This window comes from Notolepis coatsorum, assembly GCF_963971535.1.
Source record: "Notolepis coatsorum genome assembly, chromosome: 14".
Lineage (NCBI taxonomy): Eukaryota > Metazoa > Chordata > Actinopteri > Aulopiformes > Paralepididae > Notolepis > Notolepis coatsorum.
In genome coordinates, this window is record NC_140178.1 from 91,473,669 (window position 1) to 91,499,930 (window position 26,262).

Genomic DNA, 26,262 nt, shown 5'->3' on the forward strand with positions numbered 1-26,262 from the left:
TCCATCCATCTCCACTGCGCTCAGAATGGCTGCAGCACATTATGGATTGTGCCCACTCGGGCACGTCGCCACACAAACGATCTGCGCCGCCACGTTCCCCCGCTCGTCCATCCATTCACCCGTCGCCTGAGGGCGCATGCTCGGCTAGCGGGGCGAGGACAGACCGCTCCCACCGCGCCGGCTGAGGGAGGTTCGCCTCTGGGACACCGCGGCAGTGCTTTCCTCCACCTCGCGCCAGGCTGAGCATCAAGTGGGCCGTTCCTCCCACGCCGCCCGGAGGAGGTGCTGATGGAGGACACCTCAGTATATTCAGCCTCCCCTCTCCTCCTGTCGGCGGGGGTTTTCTGATTCACAGCACCGCGAGAGAGAGAGAGAGAGAGAGAGAGAGAGAGAGAGAGAGAGAGAGAGAGAGAGAGAGAGAGAGAGAGAGAGAGATGGGGGGCCCAAATGGATGGATAGATGGCACCGCAGAGAAACGCCACTCCATCCAAAGCGATGGAACAGTCTCACCGAAGAAGAGAGAACCACTTACGGAAGTGTCAGCTCTGCTTAGGCGTCTTGTTTAGTCGCGGCCTGGCTCTCTGCAGTGATGTTGTCACTTGGAAAACAAGCTGTCGACCATGCGCACATGTGTGTGCGCACATGGGCACGTGCACATATATATACACACACAGATGCACAGCACATGTTTGCGAATGAGCAGCAAGCGATTGGCTGCTATACTTTAGAACATGACTGGATTACTTAGCGGGCAAAGGCCCCAGACCACCAGATTACGCAGATTCCCAAAGCCCCTGGATTTGTGCGTATTATATTATTATATTATATTTAAGGCTGTCAAAGTTAACGCGATATTATATTATCGCGTTAACTCCCGATTCTATTAATGCCACTAATTTTTTTAACTCAAGATTAACTAAAAAATATATATATTTTTAACTAGACTTCACTCAGGTGTATTATTGATGCTCTCATTGATACTATGTTTGTTTCTGAAGTGTGTGTGTGTGTATGTGTGTGTGTGTGTGTGTGTGTGTGTGTGTGTGTGTGTGTGTGTGTGTGTGTGTGTGTGTGTGTGTGTGTGTGTGTGTGTGTGTGTGTGTGTGTGTGTGTGTGTGTGTGTGTGTGTGTGTGTGTGTGTGTGTGTGTGTGTGTGTGTGTGAGAGATATAGAGAGAGAGGGGGGTGAGAGAGATGAGGAAGGGGCAAGAGAGAAAGAGAGCTGGAAGAGTGTGTGTGAGGGAGAGAGGGGGGTGTGTGATTAATCAGCCCTTGTGTGTGTGAATGTAACAAGTTTTCTTTCCCCTATGCATTGTTTTAAATTATTATTTTCTTTTAAATTATTTTGTGCATCACTCTGTTTTGAATTTGATGCAAATTTGCAATGCATGAGGGTCATCCTTTTGTGTTAAATGGCTGCATAAAGCAAGCATTTGTTGACTCGCATGTTGATAAGAGTATTAAAACTTGGAACTTGAAAAAGATCTGTTTAAGGTAAAAAAAATAAAAAAAATAAAAAATGCGATTAATTTGCAATTAATCGCGAGTTAACTATGGACACTCATGCGATTAATCGAGTTAAATATTTTAATCGTTTGACAGCACTAATTATATTATATTAACTGCATTATCTCACCAATTGCAATTGGAATATGTTAATGTAAGCAATCGAAAGGAGTGTCAGCAGACTGTTTACCGTACATAGGCACTCATTCAGTCAGATATCCTTTATCAAATGGCCCAAGAAATGAAAAGATTCTCTTCCCGGGGGCGCCGGCCTCTGGAGTCTGGACCCCCTAGTTATGTTGGTCGACTGAGGGACAGGGGGCCCATAGCACTTTATATCCCAGGGTCCACGTAGAGCCATCATATGGCCATGCATTCCTTTAGTTAAAAGGAAAGTTGTCACGATTGTGTCACATCTGCGGTTACGGTGCAGCTACTGGGGCTATGAGCTATGTCATGGACTCACACACTGTGACTGGGTTTGGGGGCTCGACGTGTCTGAAAATATATTATTGTCAAGTTTCACATTGTCACCTCTGGGACTAGGGCCTGACTGACTGACCAGACCTGCCCTCTGGGACTAGGGACTGACTGACTGACCAGACCTGCCCTCTGGGACTAGGGCCTGACTGACTGACTGACCTCCCTTCTGGGACTAGGGCCTGACTGACCAGACCTCCCCTCTGGGACTAGGGCCTGACAGACTGACCAGACCTCCCTTCTGGGACTAGGGCCTGACTGACCAGACCTCCCTTCTGGGACTAGGGCCTGACTGACCAGACCTCCCCTCTGGGACTAGGGCCTGACAGACTGACCAGACCTCCCTTCTGGGACTAGGGCCTGACTGACTGACTGACAGACTGACAGACTGACTGACTGACTGACTGACTGACTGACTGACTGACTGACTGACTGACTGACTGACTGACTGACTGACTGACTGACTGACTGACTGACTGACTGACTGACTGACTGACTGACTGACAGACCTCCCCTCTGGGACTAGGGCGTGACTGACTGATCAGATCTCCACCCTCGGTTGACTGATCAGATCTCCACCCTGGGACTAGGGCGTCTAGAGCTCTGGGCCATGGCAGCGAGCTGTTGGCTCAAACCCCCGGTCTCACTCGGCCTCGACCAGATCCAAAATGGCAGCACTCCAGGATGCACAGTGGAGCCAAAATGGCACAGACCCAATGCCCAGTGGCTGTTTGTTTTTAGCCCTCGGCCTGGTGAATGACCACTCCAGTATTCACACAGACAGAAGGATTAGCATCAGCGTGTGGCGACTGTGGCGTGTGCGTGTTTGCTTTGGTCATGTTTGTCTTATTAGTAGTGAGGAGGATTTGGGGGAATATACAGTATTGTTGTACAGAGATGAGCTGGCAAGAGGAGAGACTGTTCAAAGGCCATGTAATGTTGACCACTTAGACAGAAAAGACACCTGAGTAACTAAACCTTACTTTTGCCCTCCATTGTCCCCTCTTTATTTCCTTCTCTCTCTCTCTCTCTCTCTCTCTCTCTCTCTCTCTCTCTCTCTCTCTCTCTCTCTCTCTCTCTATCTCTCTCTCTCTCTCTCTCTCTCTCTCTCTCTCTCTCGGAGTTATGCATATGAGGTATCTGTTTAGTATCACAGCACTATTTATCTATTTTGAACAATACCAGCAGCAAAAATAATAACATTGATGATGAAAAATCACACATTTATAAATGTGGGAACAACAAAATCCCAATCAGCGTCATTACCTGCACGATTTCTCGGGTGGATTCCTGCTTTTGATTCAGTTTGCATTCAAACCTCAGACAGACCGCTCCAAAGTTCACCCCAAACAGGCGGACCAAGCTGAGGTTGTTTGATGCGGACATGAGTTTGATTACTGTGTTCACACCAGGCCAAACGAATTGCACCACGGGATGCAAACGCTCCAGGCTTTGATTCAACTGGACTAAACGTAATTACTTAATTAAGGTCGCGTCAGTCTTGACTTAATTGACTTAATTAAGCAATAATACACTCAAAGCCGTGGTATGTCATGAATATTGCCACGGCTGTGATGCCTATGGCACAGCTTCGCTCTCATGCCTGCGGGCGCATCACAGCTGTGGCAATATTCATGACATACCACGGCTTTGAGTGTATTATTGCTTTTATACAGCAGGTTGCACCATCGGGGAAAATATAGGATGAATACAGACAATTCTAGGGTATTTTATATCGATTTCAGTGAACAATTGTTCGTAAAGATGTCTCGTTGCTATGGAATTTCAAATGGAGTAGGCTTAGTCTACTCTAATGCAAGCGAAAGTCTGAGAAAGTCATCAGCACCTTGGACAGTTCCGGGAGTTGGGCCAGTTCAATGCCCAGGCCGTCGACTTAGTGGTGTTGACTTCATTGCGGCTCTTCTCCAGCGCGTCCAGCTCATCTTTTGTTGGAGTGGCATGTCTAATAATACTGTTTTTCTGAATACCGGTAGATGTAGGTCCATCCTCTTTATCTATCCACTCGTTTATGAAGTACTTAAGCATTACATCACACGCAGGAGTGGTTTGTGACCAATAAACCATGCCTAGGGGTGGTCGTTAGGCCCGAGGCGCAGCCGAGGGTCGTTAGACCCCCCTAGGCATGGTTTATTGGTCACAAACCACAACTGCACGTGGTGTAAAGCTTTTATACAACTGCCAGATTCATCCAACCTTATTTCTATACAATAAACACACATTAATCGAAGATTTATTGAAAAAACCATCCGCCAGAAAAAGTAGTTCCCACAACTACAAAAAAGACAAGTTGCCTCCATGTGGAAGCAGCTTGAAGTGCATCCAACCAAACTAACACATCCAACTGTGTATTATTGGAATGATTGAGAGAAGTTGCCTCATGTGGAAGCAGCTTGAAGTGCATCCAACCAACTAACACATCCAACTGTGTATTATTGGAATGATTGATTGAAAATTTTATTACCAGATGCAGAATGGGTACAATACAGTACGGCTCAATACACACAATTGTTAAGGGAATGCAGACCTACTTTCCATAGAACTTCATTCTTAGATGCTTCTATATAAAACGTTTTCTTTGCCCTATAGGAAAAAAACGTTTTCTTCACCCTATTTTTTTATTTATTTCTTTTAGCCTAAACTTAACCAGTTGGAAACCAGGGGTACAGTAATAAAATTAGCAATCAACCAATCAATCAATTCAATAGACCATGCTCACTTAAAACAGCGCTGCTTCTCTCTCAGTCTGACTCCCCCGCTGTTGCAGACAGGAGTGTGTGTGTGTGTGTGTGTGTGTGTGTGTGCGTGTGTGTGTGTGTGTGTGTGTGTGTCACAGTGTGTGTGTGTGTGTGTGTGCGTGCGTGTGTGTGTGTATGTGTGTGTGTGTGTGTGTGTGTGTGTGTGTGTATGTGTGTGTGTGTGTTTGTGGGTACGCCAGCGTCGGACAGTGTGAGAGAGAACGCTGCAGTCAGTAGAAAGAAGGAAGTAGAAATTTAAATCAATCAATTAATCTATCAATCAAACCGCGATTTTTCTTTTGTTCTAGATTGACTCAAGACCCATCAATTACATCATCCAACATTGTTTAAAATACTAACACATTCCCCTTGACAGAATCGCTTCATATTTAGTCGTTATGGTGCTTTCAACATAACCATTTGTTGTCCGCGATCTTGTTTTCTCCCGGAGTGAGCCGGGGAGGGTTATGTGATTCGGTTGTGGGCGGGTCCTGAGCCCAGGACCGTGGATTGTTGCCAATAAAGACGTGTGAATGGCCAATCAGAATCGAGAAATTTGCATGCCGTTGTATAAATTCAATCAAACGTAACGTTGTCCGCAGAGTAGGTCATGTTGACACAGTTTCCGTTTGATGAATGGCAGTTGAAACTTTCTACAACATTCTGAAGCCAGCGCAGTGGTATATTCATGGTGATTTAACCGTGAGTATATCGTGAATATACTCACGGTTTAGAACGCTCTCGACCAATCACAATGCGTGGTCAGAACTAACTGTTGTATAAAATGCTTTCTTCTTGTCGTTGTCTTCCCTCAAGTCGTGGAGGGGAATCCCCAAAATGCCCGGATGAGAAATGGCTACCAAACAAAGTGGGATTTGGTTCCAACTTTTTGCATTAATTTGCAGCCATTTGCATTCCCTTGATCCCTAATTTCCCTCTCTTCCATGGAGTATATAAGCTGTTTATCCCAGCGTTAAGTGTATCCCACAATCCAATGCTCTGCAAGGTAGGGCTGACCCCTATTAGTCGATTAGTCGACGAATCGGTCGAAAGGAGCCGTAGTCGACTGCCAACCTCTCAAATACAAAAAATAAAAATAAAAATAAATATTTATAAAAGAAAATTATTGAATTTTTTTTATCATTCTTTCCAAAAGAGAAGAGGCCTAGAAGCGTGGCTAACGCTAATGGCAACGCATACCAGAGGCTAACTGCCTAAGAAAACAGGCACAGAGGCACTGAAAGAGGATTTCACCCATCTAATGAACACACTAGACTAGACAAATATCAAGATGTATCCATCAGTGGACCAATTGCATGCTTTTGCAGAGGACAAGAAGCCTTCAGTCGACTCCTTCAGACATTAAGCACCCCCACAGCCCAAATGGAATGATAAAAAAATTAATAAAAAATTATACTTTTTTTTTCTTTTTTTTGACTAATAGTCGACTAACGGAAAACTTCGTCCAATCATAGTCGACTATCCAAATCCTTAGTCGGGGACAGCCCTACTGCAAGGTGATTGAATCTGCAAAGAATCTGCACAGAAGTATGATGGCTAACGATAATTATGTGCACATAAATGAGTAGATTTCAGTTTGGATACTTCAGTTCTTTATTTAAAGTGTATTACATTCCTGTTTCCCCTTTCTGTTCATATCCTGCATAATTTAAAGTTGGTGGGGTTGTAAAAAAAATTATTAGAAAAATGTATAATAATAATAAATATAATATATAATATAAAGCTAATATTTGAATGCAATCTCAGATCAGTTAGATTTCCACCAGTGGTGTTTCTTTACCCTTATTCCCTTTGAAGAAGGGTTCTCATGTTGTACATCAGGAAGTTGCTTTAAGACGCCCCCACATCAAGACTGACGTGACCTAAATTATGTATAAAGATGTGTGTGTTTAAAAAGCCATTCATACATAATCAACTTATAATAGTAACCCACAAAGGATGTGGACAAATTAACGCAAATCTACATATTGGAAAGAGTGTCTTTTTGAGTTTTCAAAATGGAAATATTTTCTGAAAGGCAGGCAACTATTTGGGTCATGGCTAGTGCTGCAGTATTTACCAAGCAAAGATCAAAATATGAGAGAGATCCCTAATTCATGGGATTGTCGATGTTATGTGTCATCAAAGCCTTCATCGAGAGCCTTCTGATCATAACCAAGGACCCCTACATGCCTAACCCTTACCTTTACCATAACCTTAAGTCTTAAAATAGCCCAGCGGCTATTTGTGACACCATAAAAACATTTAATAGTCACAACAAGGGTACTACGCACCCACACACCCACAACCTCACACACATACACACACAGAATCACACACACAGATTCACATACATACACACACACACAGACACAGATTCACACATACACACACACATGCATTGCATACACACAAACACACACACACACACACACACACCCTCTCTATTCTTGCTCATCATCTACAGTAAGGTCGTTTATATAATTACATGGTTCTGACTTTGCCTCGGCTTTTAGTTTAGAAGTTCATGTTTTGCATGTGTACAAGTGTGTGTCACAGTCATGTGTGTGTATGTGTGTGTGTGTGTGTGTGTGTGTGTGTGTGTGTGTGTGTGTGTGTGTGTGTGTGTGTGTGTGTGTGTGTGTGTGTGTGTGTGTGTGTGTGTGTGTGTGTGTGTGTGTGTGTGTGTGTGTGTGTGTGTGTGTGTGTGTGTGTGTGTGTGTGTGTGTGTGTGTGTGTGTGTGCGTGCATGCGTGCGTGTGTGTGTGTGTGGACATGTGGACATGTGTATTTATGTCTGTGTTTATGTGTGCGTGTCTGCCACCAGGGAGTCAACCAGAAGCAATAGGCCTGAGGAAGAGGAGGGGACAGCAGAGGTCAGAGAGGAGGAAGACAACACAGTCCCTACCAGCCGTATAGACACAGCTACTACACACAACCACTGGCAGGTAAACACAGGAAATATCTCTGCTATCTGTGAATAGGATGAATATACCAAATGTTGCATTATTATTCTGATATTTGACTGTTTTTAACGTAGCACTCTATATATATAATATATATTATAACGCAACATTTGCCATATTCATCCTATTCCTTGCAATGATGGATTGCGCTTCTAAAGTAAGAAGTGTGTCTGTGGAAGTTGTTTTTGACAGGAGTTGGGGATATAATGGAAACACTGCCTTCTAGAAACACAACAGACGAGAAACAGAGAAACAAACCTTTCTAATTGTCTCTACACTACTAGGCACTGTCTCCAAGTGAAGCACTCGAGTTTTGCACCGTTAGATGAACAACACCACTGTGTGTCAATTACAAATGGCCAAGGAATGAGGTTGACGACGTCCTCTGATATTTTCAACTGTACTGTTTACTTTACAGATACTGTTGGAGTCAGAATGGCACGGCTCAAAGGCGACATGTACTGACATCAAAGTGTGCATTTCAATCTTTAGACAACTGTATCCTTGACCGCCAGAGGTGTACCCCCTGTTGCAAGTGAGCGACTTTAAAGTGCACAGTATACAGCAGAATACAGCCCTTCGCTGTCTGCCCCTTTGACCCCGTCCTCGTCTCAACCACATATCCTACTGTTAACATCCGGCAATTAACATTCGCCAAATATTCCTGTGTACGGTCTACATTTAGCTCCCGCCCCCCCGCTGAGCACCGGCAGCAGCAGGAATGAAAGTAAAAACGACGGTAAAATAATCTAACGGCCTCGTATCATGACGTCGCTGAGCCGCGCACGGTGGTCCCTATGATTGCTGTGAAATATGGCGGAGCACACGAGCCAGGGAGGGCTACGGGGCGCGAGCCAGGGAGGGCCTAAGGGACGGCAGAGGAATGCGTTTAAAATTAAGAACATAGGCACTCTGGCTGCGTTATAAGTGTTGGACTTTGGGGATCATTTAAAAGTTGTCCCGTCTCTCTGCACTGGAGGGGAAGTCGTGACACAAGGTAAAAAAGAAAGTCCAAAGTCAAGCATGATGGTAGTTATATGGCTGTTATACTATTATCATATCATCTCATATCTCTTCCTGTTCATCGCTCTCCCCGGCTGAGTCTCCCTGGACTGTAATCTTTCTAACAGATGATAATCTTCCATTGCTGAGTCTTTGTCTGAACGACGGTAATGTAATCAATGTGACAGAATGGAGCCACAGCTGGGGTACTGTTTTCAACCGGCATGATGTAATTCATACACATTCTGTCTGATGGTCAGATGAGTCTTAGTATAAGAACACCATCAGGGCTAATGTTGCTGGATACTAGCCAATACTCTATACTTTATTTAGTATTTATTTATTGCCAAAAAGTAGCAATTGACGTCTGCAGACTGTAACTATATCCTAAATATAAACCTTTCAGGAATTAAGAAAAACAATCTCAGTTTCAGATTGACACCCATGCATTTCTGAAGTCATACACTGGATTCTGAGTGGGTTCCATGGAGGAACAACACAGAGCACCATGTAAACTTTCAATTCAAGTAAATGTAAATCACCAATATTTTACATAGAAGAAATATATATATATTAAGGCTGTAAAAGTTTACGCGTTATTAACACGTTATCGCACAATTATTTTAACGCCACTATTCTTTTTATCACAAGATTTAAAAAAAGAAATTAATTTACGAATTTTTACTAGACTTCACTCAGGTGTATTATTGATACTCTCATTGATACTATGTTTGTTTCTGACTCAATCTTTTGAAATGTTTTCAAAATGTTGAATTTGATGCAAATTTGCAATGCATGAGGGTCATCCTTCTGTGTTAAATGGCTGCATAAAGCAAGCATTTGTTGACTCTCATGTTGATAAGAGTATTAGGGGAGAACGGGGGACGTTGTCACACTTTTTACTCTAGTGTGAATTGCTCATAATCAAAACATCTTTCAATAGTCATTCCTACATTAAATTGAAGCTTAAGATGTTGGCTTGAAATGTGTATCCCTCTCATTTTCCAACGTATTGTAACAAAGAGTTAATCTATCAAAGACACTCTGACACATTGTGACAACCAACCCCATCATGCGGATGGTTGTCACACACTATGGGGTTGGTTGTCACCATGTGTTTTAAAACTTTTTATGGGAAAATCTTAAAAAGAAGACAAGATTTAGATTTCAGATAATGATTGAAGAAGTGCGTCTTTAGTCGACGGCGAAAGATTGGATGGGTTTTGGCTGTCCTAACTGGGGTGGGTAGTTCATTCCACCATTGCGGGGCAAGGACTGAGAATAGACAAGAAGGCAGAACTAAATTTGAAAGTTTAATTGCATTGACAAGTTGACAAATACATAACTTAATGCATCTTAATGAACATAAACAGGAAACATATCTTTAGGCCATGCTATATAACAAAATAAGAACACAATAAATCGGCCTAACAATAATAGCCTACACAACATGTGACAACCAACCCCAAATAAAATGTGACGACCAACCCCAACTGGAATGTCTTGATAGCATCAAGGCTAACAGCCAACTAACAACTAGTTAGCTAGCTAACAACAATCTAAACTATAGCTATCCCTTCACACTTTTTAAGGTTTAATAATTGTTTCATTATAAACCAAAACCAAAGAAATACTGAGGAGCGGAATATTTACAAATGGACATGAAAAACACAAAAAGTCCTCTCACCTCAAATTCAGCTGTTTCACTCCAAATATGACAATGTAGGTGAACTCTGACCCCAATTCTGGACATTTAAATACCAAAGTATGGGAGACAGGATCCTCTGGTGGTGAAATATAATGAATGTGACAACCTACCTGTGTGACAACGTCCCCCGTTCTCCCCTACAACTTGAAAAGGATCCGTTAAAGGTAGATTTAGAACAGATACAAAATATGCGATTAATATGCGATTCATTTGCGATTAATCGCAAGTTAACTATGGACAATCATGCGATTAATCAGATTAAATATTTTAATTGGTTGACAGCCTTAATATATATATATTTATATTCGATTGTCTTTATTTGTGTTGTGATTTGTGTATAGGGCTGACCCCTATTAGTCGAATAGTCGACTAATCGATCGAAAGGAGCCATAGTCGACTGCCAACCTCTTAGTCAAATGCAAAAAAAATATATATATATATTTTTTTTATAATTTTGTATTTTATTATTATTTATTTTTTTACAACTTGTTTTTATCATTCTTTCCAAAAGAAAAGAGGCCTAGAAGCGTCGCTAATGCTAATGGCACGCATACCAGCGAGGCTAACTGCCTAAGAAAACAGGCACAGAGGCACTGAAAGAGGTTTTCACCTGTCTAATGAACACTAGTCTATAGACAAATATCAAGATATCCATCAGTGGACCAATTGCATGCTTTCGCAGAGGACAAGAAGCCTTCCGTCGACTCCTTCAGACATTAAGCACCCCCACAGCCCAAAAGGAATGATAAAAAAAAAAATTATTTAAAATAAATATTATACTTTTTTTTTTTTTTTTTATTGTCGACTATCGGCTAATTTTGGCAACTACAAATCGACTATACAAATCCTTAGTCAGGGACAGCCCTAGTGTTTTGTGATTAAATGGTGTGTTTATATATTTATATATATATTATTTACAATAACACTTTTTCTTCCTCAGTGAGCAGAGCAGTGGACATCATGGCACAGAGGATGCTGTATGAGAGCGGGCAGGACGGTCGATCAGGTAACGACCTGGAAAACACATGCAGTAGAGTGGAGTTAGAAATAGAGGAGAAATCAATTCCTCTTAACTGATCTAATAATAATAATAGATTTTATTTATATAGCACACTCAGTGAGCTCTCAAGGTGCTTCACAGCAGAAGGAAAACAAAATGTATGATGTATGTAACAAAACTATTATGTACTGTATACTATTATAATATACTATTATATACTGCAGGTATACTATACTGTAATGTGTACTGTAATGTGTACTATATGTGTGTACTGTAATGTGTACTATATATATGTAAATGAAAAAAATTATTAAAATAAACGTAAGTCTTCAGGGGTAGGGCCCGACAAGCCTAGTGCTTCTCCCTAGCCCTTTTCGGACAATTGGACAATGCTGCAATAGCAGCTGGTAAAACTTTGACGATTTATGGAATGACCGTTGTTATGTGTCCAAAGCCCGAAATAAAAAATAACTGAACTGAACTGAACTGAAGGAAAACAAAATGAAAATAGAATAAAAAAGTTTAAAACAAGAAAACATTCAAATTAATAAAAATAAAAAGATAAGAATAAAAAGGTTTAAAACATAAAAACATTTAAAATAAAATAAAATAAACAAAACATAGGAGCAGATTAAAAAACAGGCCCTATTGGAAGGCAGAGCAAAACAAATGGGTTTTAAGGCTGGCCTTGAAGGCAGCAATAGAGACTGAGGCCTTGATGGCCCCCGCAGCTGATTCCACCGGCCCCAGTGCAGAAAAAGCACGGTGCCCCATGGTCGACAGCCTAGTCGTGGGATGGCGAGGACGTTTTGGCTGCGAGACCCGAGTGACCTGGACGCAGGTTGAGGGGAGAGGAGGTCCTGGAGATAGGTCGGGCCGGAGTGGTTTATGGCCTTATAGACCAGCAGGAGAACCTTGAAGCTGATCCGCTGGTTAATTGGGAGCCAGATCTGGAAAAAGAAAAAGGCAAACACAGTGCGTGTACTGTATATACCGTACTTTAAAGGGGCACTTCACAACAATGCTGATTGATTTAGCTAATTATCTCACGCACATCTAGAAACTCTAAAATGCACACATTCATTTAGTTTGACAGTTGTTGAGAATACATTTGTTTGAATATGGCGACCAGTGATGTCATTGGGGACATTGAATCCTTGTGTTGTGTTAATTACAGCTCAATGCAATTATGTAAAAAAAATTAAATAGCAATACCTTGTCTTCTAGGGACTGTTACCTTATAATTTCATGGAACTGTAATTAATACAACACAATGATTCAATGTCCGCAATGACATCACTGGTCGCCATATTCAAACAAATTAATGCTAACTAATTTCCTTTCAATAAATGTCAAACTAAATTAATGTGTGAAAAACTGTTGTTTTTTGGTGAAGTGCCCCTTTAACCTCCTAAGCCCGGAGGCGTGTATCACTTCCGCAACGGATTTAGTCGGATTTCGGTTTCCGCGTTTGCCTGATTGGCCGCGACGCCCACGTGACACGCGTGGCACGCCCCCGCGGCAGCGGCAGCGTTGCCGCTGCGAATCAGTCAGAGCAATATTGTCGCGCCATCTTCTGAGTGCAGACGCGCTGCTGTTTAATCACTTTTCCCACTTCAATGACAGAGCTGCTGTTTAATGCTCACTTTTCCCACTTCAATGACAGAGCTGCTGTTTAATGCTCACTTTTCCCACTTCAATGACAGAGCTGCTGTTTAATAATATTGTCGCGTTGTGGAAAGCAGGATAAGAGAGCGTAGATTTCAGTGTGTATCATTTAATCATTTATCATTTAACATTTGACAGGCATACATTGTTGTCATACAGAAGTACAGAATACTTTTATCCAAAATGCTTCTTACTGTTACTGTTAGAGACTGTGCTAGACAAGATAAGTATGAAATAAAATAGTATAGCATGTAAAATAGAAGTAAAAATAGAGGTCACGCTGTTCAGTATAGACATATGTACAATGTTCGATGCAGAATAGAAGTAACTGAGTTTAAATGATACACACTGAAATCTACGCTCTCTCATCCTGCTTTCCACAACGCGACAATATTATTAAACAGCAGCTCTGTCATTGAAGTGGGAAAAGTGAGCATTAAACAGCAGCTCTGTCATTGAAGTGGGAAAAGTGATTAAACAGCAGCGCGTCTGCACTCAGAAGATGGCGCGACAATATTGCTCTGACTGATTCGCAGGGGCGTGTCACGTGGCCGTCGTGGCCAATCAGGCGAACCCGGAAACCGAAATCCGACTAAATCCGTTGCAGAAGTGATACACGCAGCCCGGAGCCCTATTTTCTGAAAATCCGCCTAAAATACATACCTAAGTAAATGGCATATTGCTCCACTTCTACAAGGTCCATTTGCATGTTCTTGGTATCTAGGGACATCTATGGACCTCAGTGAATGTATTTCCCAGTGTCAGAAATATTGTGTCTATTACTAGGCTTGCTTAAATTGTGATGAAACAAAGGAGAATATGAATTATGATTTTTCTTTGCATCTTTGACAGTGAATAACACCATGCTAAAAATTACCAGACATGAAAAACTGCCGCTGAGCTCATTCAGTACCTTCTTGTACAAAGAATCTAAGGAAATGAATAAAGGGAAGATGATTAAACAGAAGGTTTTGTATTCTGAATTCTCCCATCTGGACCAATGCAATTTGAAATATTATATAGAATATAGAATAGCAGGCTTATAAATGACTTTGTTATAGCCAATTCGCACATTTATGGATTGTGCCAAATCTTATCTTTCAAATGCCCGAGTTCAATTTGGATTTAGTATCACCAGGCGTGCATAAGAACAGATAATGAAATCTACTGTATGTACAGTATAGGTTTGTTATTCTTGCCAGAGTGCCGCCATTTTTAAACTGATTTCAAATCTGATTGTTGCTTAAAATAGGGGAGACAAACTAACTGCGCTCCAATATGTAAGGGATAATGTATAGCTACAAGGTCATTGTCGCAAAATAATTTACCGACGCGGAGTTTAAAATACCGAGCCGCCTCGGCGAGGTGTTTTAAACGTCAGTGTAGGTAAATTTTTTGCGATGATGACCGAGTATAGCTATACATTATCCCGCTTATTACATGGCTAACTTACTAACAATATACTGTACCTAATTCATTTGACAAATCGCAGTTGTTCTGTGGCTCTGTCAGCCCAAATAAAGTGATTATTATTATCGTGGGCAGCCCGGCAGGTGTGTCTGATTGGCTGCACTGAAACAGTGTGTGTCAGTGGGGCTTGATTACTCCAGCTGCGAATAACAATAATCACCGGTGGTTATCGAAAAATAATTCACCGCTGTCGGGGGCTATTGACCAATCACAAGCAAGCATTTCGGCGAATGTGAAAACGCCATGTAATAAATTCCAATAACGTTCAGTTTTGTGGTATATTATCCCGAGTAATAAGAGATATTAAAAACATTCATACAGAAGTAATTTGCTTTTTTTGATCTAGAGGCCTCTGGGAAGTGTATTTTTGAAGAAAAAAAATGGCATCAAAATGATTACAATTACCGATGGTCACTTTTTCAAAATGGCCAACTTTCACCATCACAACAACAGAAAAACGAAAACTAAAATCTAACTAATAACACTTTAACTTATTGGTAAACTAACGTATTGATGATAATATACATTATAACTGCTGTTGTGACATGGTTATGATGTTTATACTTATATACATTTGAAAAATTAAACGATAATTTTGTCAGACAGTCTGTAGAGCTTGATTTGCAATGAACAGTATACTTTTTTGTTGTCCAACATCAATACCTATCGCCTGAGAAAGTCCTATTTTAATGGAAACCAAAAAATATATATATATATGTGTTCATTAGATACAAATCGTGTCTAACACTGGAACAGAAATTACTTTTAAACAGGGCTAAAGGGAAAAAAATAGTGTGAATATTTATGTAGGTTTTACCATCTTCGCCTCGGAATTCTATCTTTAGAGCTATTCTGAATTCTGCGCATGGTTCCAGAAATGATTAAACCTCAAGTTAAGCACGACGTCTTCTTCTTCACTTCTCAAAAGAAGTACCGGAGGCCTTCCGGAGAAGTCTTCCTCTCCTCCGTTAGTTACTAGCAGATAGTTACTGTAGTTTGGCACAACACCGCGCTGGTCACATTCCTCCACTGTGTCTCTTGTGTGTGTCTGCAGTCCTGGGGATGCTGGCGGTGCAAGTGGAGCGGGACCCTAAGACGGGCGCCACGGTCATCAGGTCGGTGGCCCCCGTGTCCACGCCGTCCGGCGCCGCCATGGAGAACGCGGTGTTCGACGACGGCAGGATGAGTGTCCACGCCGTCGGCGGGTCGGGGGAACAGCCGTCGGCCGAGGAGCTGGGGCAAATCCTGAGCGTCGTGGACGGGATGGGGATGAAGGTCCTGCTGGACGAGGTGACCGTCACGCCGCAGAGGGGAGAGACGATAAGGGGGACGCACGAGCGGACGGAGGAAAGAGTCTCCTCTCGCTTCACCGAGGAGCGGACGGAGGAAAGGTTCTCCTCTTGCTTGACCCACACGGTGCTGTCGCGGGTCGACGCAGCGGCAAGCAGCGGGGTGTCGGTCCGCTCCGGGTGCCGCGGTCTGGGATCCGACCAGGGAATACAGGGCCGTGCTGAGAGTAGAGGAGAGGATGTGGACCGCGAAGAGGGGGACAACAGTGTGGTGGTGGTGAGAGAGTTCGGCAGAAGGGTGGAGGACGGAGGGGTGGAGTACAGGATGGAAGAAGGCCCCGTTACCCTCACCTTCCTGGGCTACGCCGACGCTACGGCAGCGGGCCAGGGCCAGGGCCAGGCGGTCAGCGTGGGCAGGGTGCACCAGGGCGGGATGCTCACCGTGGAGAGAGTGATCATCACAGACGAAGGAGAAGAGGTGGAACTAGAACTCACCGCTCCTCCTGGGCGCGGCCGTGGCGACGGTGTGGGACTGGAGCCCAGCGGTGGAGGCTTCGAGGAGATAGCGGACGGTGGGGACGAGGGCGGAGACGAGGACGGAGACGGGGACGGCTCGGAGACGATGACGGCAGGCGTCGGAGGAGAGGTGGGGAAAGGGGAGTCCCAGAAGCGAGTGTCTCAGGACATTTGTCTGGATGAGAACGGGCCGGGAGCAAATGCCCAGGGAGAGAGGGGCGACAATGGAGCAGCGTCGCCCCCCAGCAGGGCAGAGGGAGAGATCGCTCCCAAACGCAAGACCTGTCAGTGCTGCTCCGCCATGTGAGCTCTCAACAGAGGGAGAGGGGGAGAGAGAGAGAGAGAGAAAGATAGAGACAGACACCTTCACTTATCAACAACCATATTCATTATATTTTCCTTTCTTCTCATTATGCTGTTACCGGCTGTATGTTGCATTGCTGCACTTATTAATTGGTTTGCGTGAACAAGCTAAATGTACTCAAATCCGCTTGAAGACATCAGAACATCAGATGGGCTTCAGAGGGGTGGGGGGGGGGAGCAGCTGGCGCAATAACGCAGCCTTGTGATCAAGTTGTTGTTGGTCATTTTCAGGGCTGTCTTTCGTACCCTGGTGCTTAAGGTCTCCTTTCATCTGCTGTGTAGTTTGAATTTTGTGATGAACCCATCATTTCATGCCAAAGAGGGAAAGCACTATTATTATTATTATTATTATTATTATTATTATTATTATTATTATTATTATTATTATCTAGTTATCAAGAGACCACACTGTTAAGGTCTAGTTTGGATCGTTCTCAAATAGTTTTGAGTTTGAGGACCGAGAACTGATACGCTTGAGGCCACAGACCCCCATTTGATAAGATGTTGTCTCAGGGAGCGCCATTTAATCAGATTTGCGTTACATTTAGTCCAGGATTCCATAAGAATCTATTGGCCGACTATTGGACAGATATCAGTGTTGAGAGTGAATCCTACAGTATGGTCAGAATAGTTATTGTTATACAATCGGGGTCTAACTTCTAGTCAGCTAGGAACCCCCTCAAGGAACCCTGGTTGAGAACCAATAGTCTAATTCCTCTACACAGCCACGGTTCTCAAACTTTTTTATGTCAAGGACCCTGGAATCTATGAGATTTTGACTCTGGGACCTCTATCTAACTGATATGACTAAATCCAGAATTATATAGCTGAGAAAACAGTGGAGGAAGTGAAACCTATGATCAGAATACACGTTGTATCTATTATATATTTTCTCACTGGCTTGACCTGAGACAGTGACATTTAACTAGTCCCAATTTTTCTGGGGACCCCAACCACACATTGAGAACCACTACTATTACAGCATCTGTGAACTAACTGACGTCTGTTACAAACCACTTCTCCCCCCTGGTGGACAGAGTGGTGCATTACAACCAGGGTTGGGAAGGTTAAAAGTAATGTATTTCATTCAAGATTACAATCTTTAATCTTTACTGACCTGTTTTAATTTAAGAATGGAATTATTAATGTAATCGATAGGATTACTCAGTACTCAGTACTCAGTACACAGTAATGTAATATGTGATTACTTAAGGATTAAAGGTAAAGAATGGGAGGGTAAAACAGACCATTTATTCCAACTCACAGACGATCATTTGAATAATGTTGTTATCAATCATGATTAATATTAGTGTATAATGTGTTTGTTTGTGTCTTTAGTCACACCATCAGAAAGCCCTTTCCCCTATCAAACATGCTTCTGAGTAATCACTACTTTTTTAAAAGTATCTATAATATGATTACTGTGATGATATGATTACTCAGTAACTGTAGCCGATTAACGTTACCAAATGTTTGTAATTTATTTACTGTAATCCTCGTGTAGAGATGTACCGATACCGGTATACTGGCATGGGATATCGGTCTGAAATACACATTATAAGAAACTGATCATATCTCAACCTTTTTCATCCCAATGACCCCAAACCGATGGTCTGAGTCCATACTGTTCAGAAAAGGAATGGATGGGACCGGTACTTGGTATCGGGATGATACTGAAAGTTTAGGACTCGGGACCCGGTATCGGCAGTGAAAAAGTGGCATCGGTCGGTCCCTCTATTACATGTAATCCACTATGTAATCCCCTGCTACCCAACCATTGATTACAACTCCATTCAGCTCCTGCCAGGATCCCAGCACTTCTGAGCCCAGACAGTCCCTCTTCTCTTCGCCTGCCTGGAACTTGTTCTCAGTAACATTGGCCAACAAAGACTCTTTTTGATAAAAGATTTAGATTTTATTAGCAGCGCTTTTTCTTCTTGGAATGAAAACAACCAAAGAAGAAACATGTTCCTCTGATGTTTGTGCAGAATATTTGACACCAATCTCTGTCTGCTGTCCCTGCTTTAGTTTCCAACTTTCAAATACCCTTTTTAATTATAGCTGGATATTCTGTTGCCTCAAAGAGATGTTGCAGATCATTTTCATCCGTGTGAAAATGTGTCTGTGGCTATGATTGAAGTATTGTGTTGATTCATGGCATGGATGACAGCTGGAATGTATGATTATAAAACTAAATATATTTTATATCGATGTTTTCTTTGTGTGTCTGTGTGTGTGCCTAATTTCTTTGGATAATATATAGTTTCATATGATAAACATTCTTATGGACCAACGTTTATTTCCTGTTGCAAACCGGGTAACCTTCTGTATTGGTAGTGAAAGGTTAACCGTCTGTAGTGTGGCAGTGAAAGGTTAAACGTCTGTAGTGTGGCAGTGAAAGGTTAACCGTCTGTAGTGTGGTAGTGAAAGGTTAACATTCTGTAGTGTGGTAGTGAAAGGTTAACCGTCTGTAGTGTGGTAGTGAAAGGTTAACCGTCTGTAGTGTGGTAGTGAAAAGTTAACATTCTGTAGTGTGGCAGTGAAAGGTTAACCGTCTGTAGTGTGGCAGTGAAAGGTTAACCGTCTGTAGTGTGGTAGTGAAAGGTTAACATTCTGTAGTGTGGTAGTGAAAGGTTAACCGTCTGTAATGTGGTAGTGAAAGGTTAACCGTCTGTAGTGTGGTAGTGAAAAGTTAACATTCTGTAGTGTGGTAGTTGAAAGGTTAACCGTCTGTAGTGTGGTAGTGAAAGGGTTCAAACATTGCAACAGGAATGTCGAATCATGTTTATATTGTCTTAGTGTTAGTCTTAGTCTTAATCTTAGTGTGTTGCTAAGGAACAGCTTGAATCCCATTTTATTTCCTGTTAGATTTGATATTACCACACACTGCAACAAGGAAACTATAAAAGAAGTAAGGGTCACATCAAGGCCCTCCAGTGGTGCGTTATTGAAATCATCTGGGGTGACACGCACCACGTGCACGCGAGCTCCCGGCGCGTGCGCGCGCTCCCGCGAATGCGCATTTAATGTCCCCTCGCTTGGGCACAGACTAAAGACAGTGCCTAATTGCCTCTACGAATGGAATGTAACACGTCTTCACAACAAGTGTAGGTGTGAATGTGTCTGAGAACGTATTTAACACACCTGACGACCGCGCTATTGATATGCAAATAGCGAGTGAGCTTGCACACCGTGCTACCCCGTCCCATGAACAACGCATGCCTGAGGCCCTCCCATAGTCGAGCAGACTGTACACAGAGCAGACTCCGCGGAGGTCCGCGCGGACTCTTGAGCTTTGATCTCAGCGGACAGCAGACCCACAGGTGCGAAGCGCCTATTTTCTGACGCGCGGACATCCGCGCCGCTGACTTGGTGTCACACAAAACGCTGCTCGGCGTTTTGGTTGACATCGAACTGCATTTAATGTGACGCCGATCTGCATTTTACTCTGACCACTCGCTCCATGCCAAGAGAGATGTTTGAATGGCTTTTCTAAATGAAGTGTGTAAAATCGAGAGTCGAAATATTGGAAACGGAGATAACATAGAATGTTATCTCCGTTTCCAATATTTTTAAATAAAACTGGTGCTTTTATTTCATGCAATGCGTGTTTCATTTCAGCACCACACGCTGTCCACCTCAAGCCTATACGGTACATTGCATCTCGCTACCTGTTATTCAAGTGCGTAAAACTTTTTTTGTGGGAAATGTAGTAAAACTGGTGCGAGAAATGTAGGAAATAGACCGCGGACGTCCGCTGAGATCTGTTCGACTATGAAGGCTCAAAGAGCCGCGCGGACCTCCGCGGAGTCTGCTCTGTGTACAGTCTGCTCGACTAGGGAGCACCTTCAGAATACCAGCATTCTATGCTCTGCTTGGTGCCAGACTTTGGTCCTAATTCTATTGAAGCCTGTATTAAAATTCTAAATATATTTATTTATATATTATATATTGATTCCTATCTAGGGAAATATACATCAACCAATATATCAAGTGCTAGCTAGTTAGCAATGCAACACATTTACCTGATCCTGCCTAGGACAAGCCTTACAAACAACTATCATTAAAAAAAGATGTTTTACCATGGTACTGCCCTTGTAAAAGTAAGGTATTGCCATGGTTCCACCTTTGTACTTAAATAATAGCATAGTATTCGATTTAAACCATAAATATACCAATTGTATAGATGCTATTACCGTCATGGTAGTGACCAAGGAATTATGAAAATACCATGATACTATTTTGTAAAAGCTGTTCCATGAGTGCCCTGGTGTTCACCTGAGGAGAGGAGTTTATCCTGGGTGAACGGGGACAGGATAAACAGGGAGCAGGGTCAGTCCTGAGACAGCTGTAAGTAGATCATCAGACACATCATTCATATTTTATCACTGAGGCTTGGGACAACGACAAGGACACGACCACAGGACTTGGAACAGGTGGGTCTCTATTCTCTTAACCTCTATCTGCCGGCGTCCCTTCCTTTGTCTCTGTCTCTGTATGTCTCCTTATTTCCCCCATCTCTTCGTCTCATTGATTTAAAGGACAAGTCCACTGTTGTTGTTGTTGTTGTTTTCTTTTATACGTATAGGTTCCATGTCATTCATCCTTTTCATGAGTTTTAGCCCCTTTTAAAAGTGGCTTCATTATTCTATAAACAGGGTTCCCATTCATCCCAGAGAGACTAGATTTCCAGTAATTGAAAACCTGGAGAAATTTACAAAAATTACCAAATATCCGGTAAAAAAACAAAACTATGTTTAGAATGTTTGCTCAGATGGCCTATGTAAACCTAGGTGTGTATTTAGTTTGAAACTCGACTGTTGGTAGGATTATCGCAGCGCCACCCACGGGCCATGTTTGACCCACGCTCCCTTTGTTTTGGCCGCCGTGGCATTTGACAAACACATGCATTATTCTCCTCTTATTTAAAGTGCAGTAAAATCCTAAATGCAATGACTACAAAACGTACATGTTGTGACGGTGCAGAGGTCACCTGTAATGAGCGGGAGCCACTTCATCACGAAATCTGCATCATTAAAAAAGGAGGAATACGGGTGTCATGGAGTGAAGACGCACGTCCATAACCGCTCCCCTAGCTTTTACAAATGATCACTTTTAATGCCCCTTTTTTTCTTCTTTTAATGAATGATTTCCGCAGTATAATACTTTTTATGACAAAACAAACAGAAAAATAAGCGCAGTGCTTTGTCCACCATAGCCGACAAGATACATTTACATTTAGCTGATGCTTTTATTCAAAGCGACTTACAAGTTCTGTATGACAAGTCATCAGGAAGGGCACAACTCTATCAGCTGAGTAACAATGTTCATCAAAGTGTTGAGTGCTACAGTGTAGGTTAGTATATTAGGACAAGTGCATGACAGCAGGGTTAGATACGCCCTCAGACACCGGCTACGCCGGAACCTGTTAGCCTAGCGGCTATCAATAAGCTTCTCGAGGTGCACTTTGAAGCCTACCGCGTGGCAGTGTCAGCCGAGATAAGAGCAGCCGTGGAGAACCTTGAGCTACCGAGGATATCCAGAGGGTTGTCCTCAGGGGTGCAGTCGTAATATGGGCGGAGGCCAAACGGTATCCTATTATTATGCAAAGTCTAGGCACTTATCACCTAGACTTTGCATAATAATAGGATGCGCGCACTTCGGAGCCCAAACGCTGTTTGACCGCGGTTGCCCAGCACTGCACCACTGGTTGTCCTTTGAGTCCTGGGCTTTTAGCGCTATCCCTGGAACCATTGAACTATGGTGAACTATATCAGGCTTCAAAATCAATTGGCCCAAATCGGCTTGTCTACCCCTTAATGAGTTGGCCAGAGCTGTGGACCTCCCAGCGGACATCCCCATAGTTGAACATTTCAAATACATCGACATTGAAATTTTTGCCACCCTGAGTCAGACTGTTAGACACAATTATACAAGCACATACAACAAAATACTTCAGGATCTCAACAGATGGTCGAGCCTCCCCAACTCGCTACAAGCCCGAGCATCGATTATCAAAATGAACGTATTACCCAGAATAAACGTTGTTAGCTCAATGCTCCCCTTACCCCCGCCCCCCCCCCCCCCCCCCCAATCGACTACTGGCGCAAAATATAATCTGCAATATCTAAATTAATTTGGAACAACAAGCGACCATGAATCAAAAGAACCACCACTCAGTGTAGGAAACAGGACGGGGGTCTAGCAATCCCGGATTTTTTATTATATTTCTGGTCCTTCTCACTGAGGCCCCTGATTAACTGGTTTGATCCAGGGACGCGGGAAGTACAGGTGCTGAGGGTGCTCCAGCACCCCCTGCTGGCGGGGAGTTGTAACTGCCTGCAAGCAGCGTCAAAAGATTTACTAAAAATGAATACAAAACTTAAATTTTTTTAGTTAGCATTTTAGTGTAAGCAGTCTAAAACGTGGTTGTTTTTTTAAATGGTTGAAATCCACTATTTAATGATATTTTCTGTGTATCTGATCTGAGTCTGACGCACAATTGCAGCGCACAGACAGTCACACACACATCGGCGACGCCTACTACGTGAGGGAGAGGGGAGTTGGGAACCGCGGCGGCGCGCAAGGGGCCGGAGCTCCTCAACAGACCCGTCCACCGTCTACCTCGGAACGGGGGACGGCAGAGGTAGACACTACTAATATTGATCTTTCAAATTAATGGAAAATCACGAATGATGCGCTTCGCGCATGCATTTAATATGACGTTATTATATTATTTATCTCCGACTCCGACAGCACCCCCAACTCTGACTGACTTCCCGCGGCCCTGGTTTGATCCCAAGATTGCAATGTCGTGGCGCGCCTTGGAGGAGGCAACAGTCTATCCACAGAGACTACAAGATATAATATATTCCAACACCTCGATTAGAAAATGCCAATTATGATTTGGTCCAATCATCTCCCATGTGATTCAGACATGGCGTAACGCGCAGAGATCTTGTACCATCAAATGCCCATGGCACCTCGACTCCTCAATATTTCATAACCAACAATTACTTATTGGACATTAACAACCCTCAGTGGGAAAGGAAGGGAGTCCACACTCTGGGGGATGTTTATGATAGGACCGGCCTTTGTGTGTTTCAAGACCTGAGAGATTTTTATGACCTTCCCGGTGCCTCCTTTTTCTTTTATTTACAACTAAGAGCGGCATTCAGGGCGCATGGGGTCCCGTGGGGTCAGCCACTACATTGACACCCCTTTTTTAGACTCATCGGAGACAGAACAACCTCAAGGGGCTTTGATTCAGACTTCTATACACGCTTACTCGAGTCCAGATACAAGGACCTCAGCTTAGATACAATTTGGCGGGGTGACATTCCAGAACTGGACCCTGAGTTTGATTGGGGTGATGTCTGGACTAATTACACTGGCCTCCCGTAACCCCAATCATCAACAAATACACTTTAACTATATTCACAGAACATACTGTATCGCACCCCTAGGAAGCTGTGTATGATGGGTCTTGTGGCTGACTCCCGGTGCACCCTGTGCGCTCTGGGGGCCACTGGCCCTTATCTGCACATGTTCTGGGAATGTCCACCGGTCGCTCGATCTTGGAAGACCATAACCGCTAAGCTTTCGGACATATGTGATTTGACAATACCACTATCAGCAACGACACTACTCCTGAATGATATCTCTCAGCTGCCGGCTCATATACAGCTAAAAAGACGCGTTTTAGCGGGACTTACAGCAGCCAAAAGATTTATAGCCATGCGATGGAAACAACCCAACAAACTTACAATAATTAATGGGGCTTTAACATTCTTAGATGTAATATATTTAGAGATCTCCACAGCTCCAGTTAACGGTATAATTTTTTAATGATTCATTACGGTACTACTCTGCTGACATAGTGCTGCTCTTCCTGGTTTAATAGCACAGTCTTCAGGTGCTCAGAGTCAGAGATATATATATCTGTATGTCATGCATGTCTTAAATGTCATGATTAGATTTGTACATAATCCAACATATGTGTAAAGAAACAACATATTCCAGTTAATGGTATATTTTTTTAATGATTCGTTACGGTATAAATTATGTTAACTGGAGCTTAGTATTGCTGGCTGGATGAGGAGCTTGTCGCGGCTCATGCGCATGCGCAGGCATAAGCGATAACTGGCGGCGATAAGGGGGGCGTAATAGCGTAGGGTCACGTGGGCTTAGTGGCCAATCAGAGGAACCCGGAAACCCAACTGTGTTGTAGAAAGCATACACGCGACCAGGCCCCACGGTGATGGAAGGAACTTCCCACCGCAGTCAGGACAGCTAAAACATGCCCAATGCTCTGCCGTCGACTAAAAAAACGTTTTCAATCTGAATTAAAGAAAATAATAATAATACAAATTAATAATATATAACCTTCTTACTGTCTTTTACTATTATGTACTATGCTACTATGTCTATACTACTATCTACTATGTACTATACAGTACTACTATACTATGCTAATGTGTCTATATTACTAAGCACTCAGATGTCTATATTATGAAGCACTCAAGTTCGACACTGCTAGATGAACAGTATCACTTACTTTTAGTGGCCAGAGGTGAACCCCTCCTGCTGACTGCTCGTACACAAGTTGTAAGTCGCTTTGGATAAAGGCGTCAGCTAAATGACTAAATGTAAATGTCATGTGTCATCCGTAGCTAACAGTGTACTGCACTACCACAGGACCTAGCATGTCCTACCATGCTCTGTAAATAACTCATGTACATATACCGATATGCCCTACTTTGATTACTTGTATTATTGCACAATGTCATTCTATTGGATTCTTCTTATATTATTATTGTATTATGCACAATCGTTGCGGGCAAGACCCCCCGCATTTCATTGTATACTTGTATGCCGTGACGAATAAAACTCTTGACTTGACTTGACTTGAGAGTATACATACTGTAAGTTCATCAAAAAGTTAAAAAACGATTGTGAATGAAACTGTACCATGACAACTGTATTACAAGATACACAATGTAAATGATTTGTCACATCACATTGCAATTTGTACTAGAAAACGAAATACCATCAAATACTGTTATACCATCAAAACAATGACGAATATTGTGATATGATATTTTGTCATTGCCCAGCCTGTTCAGGTGTATTCCTGAATTCATACAAAGGGGATACAATAGTGTGAAAAAGTCCATGCTTGTGTAGATTTAGGATAGGTTGCAATGCAGGGTACATGTAATGAGAAGAGGTAAATGTGTCCCCTTCAAAACATATAGCTAATATGAAAGACAAGCCCCTCCCCAAAAGAGGTAAAACAAATTAGAAGGTCAAAACATTTATAACTATAGAATGAATATTTGAAAGCAATACAGAATGCCTTACTGAGTGCAATACACAGCCTTACTACATACTATTCCATTATATTTGTGTCAGTGGGTACTTGTTGTCTTTTCCTTTACATAAAAAAAAGTCACTCCACCATGAATTGATGCAGAAAAGGCACCAAAAATGAAGAAGAATGTTCAGGGGGAAGCCCCCCGCCCAATGTCGAAGCCAAA

The 26,262-nt window shown here is 42.7% G+C and overlaps 1 protein-coding gene across 1 annotated transcript in view; it reads left to right on the plus strand.

Annotated features, from left to right (window-relative positions):
• Positions 1-16,845, plus strand: part of LOC311240096 (uncharacterized protein) — a 37,159-nt gene extending 20,314 nt beyond the window's left edge. Inside the window, exons 3-5 of the mRNA XM_084328623.1 lie at positions 7,569-7,689; positions 11,358-11,423; positions 15,610-16,845. Coding sequence (XP_084184749.1) covers positions 11,378-11,423; positions 15,610-16,667 — 1,104 coding nt within the window. The 5' untranslated portion in view covers positions 7,569-7,689; positions 11,358-11,377 and the 3' untranslated portion in view covers positions 16,668-16,845. The remainder of the gene's footprint in view (positions 1-7,568; positions 7,690-11,357; positions 11,424-15,609) is intronic.
• Positions 16,846-26,262: the final 9,417 nt, after the last annotated feature.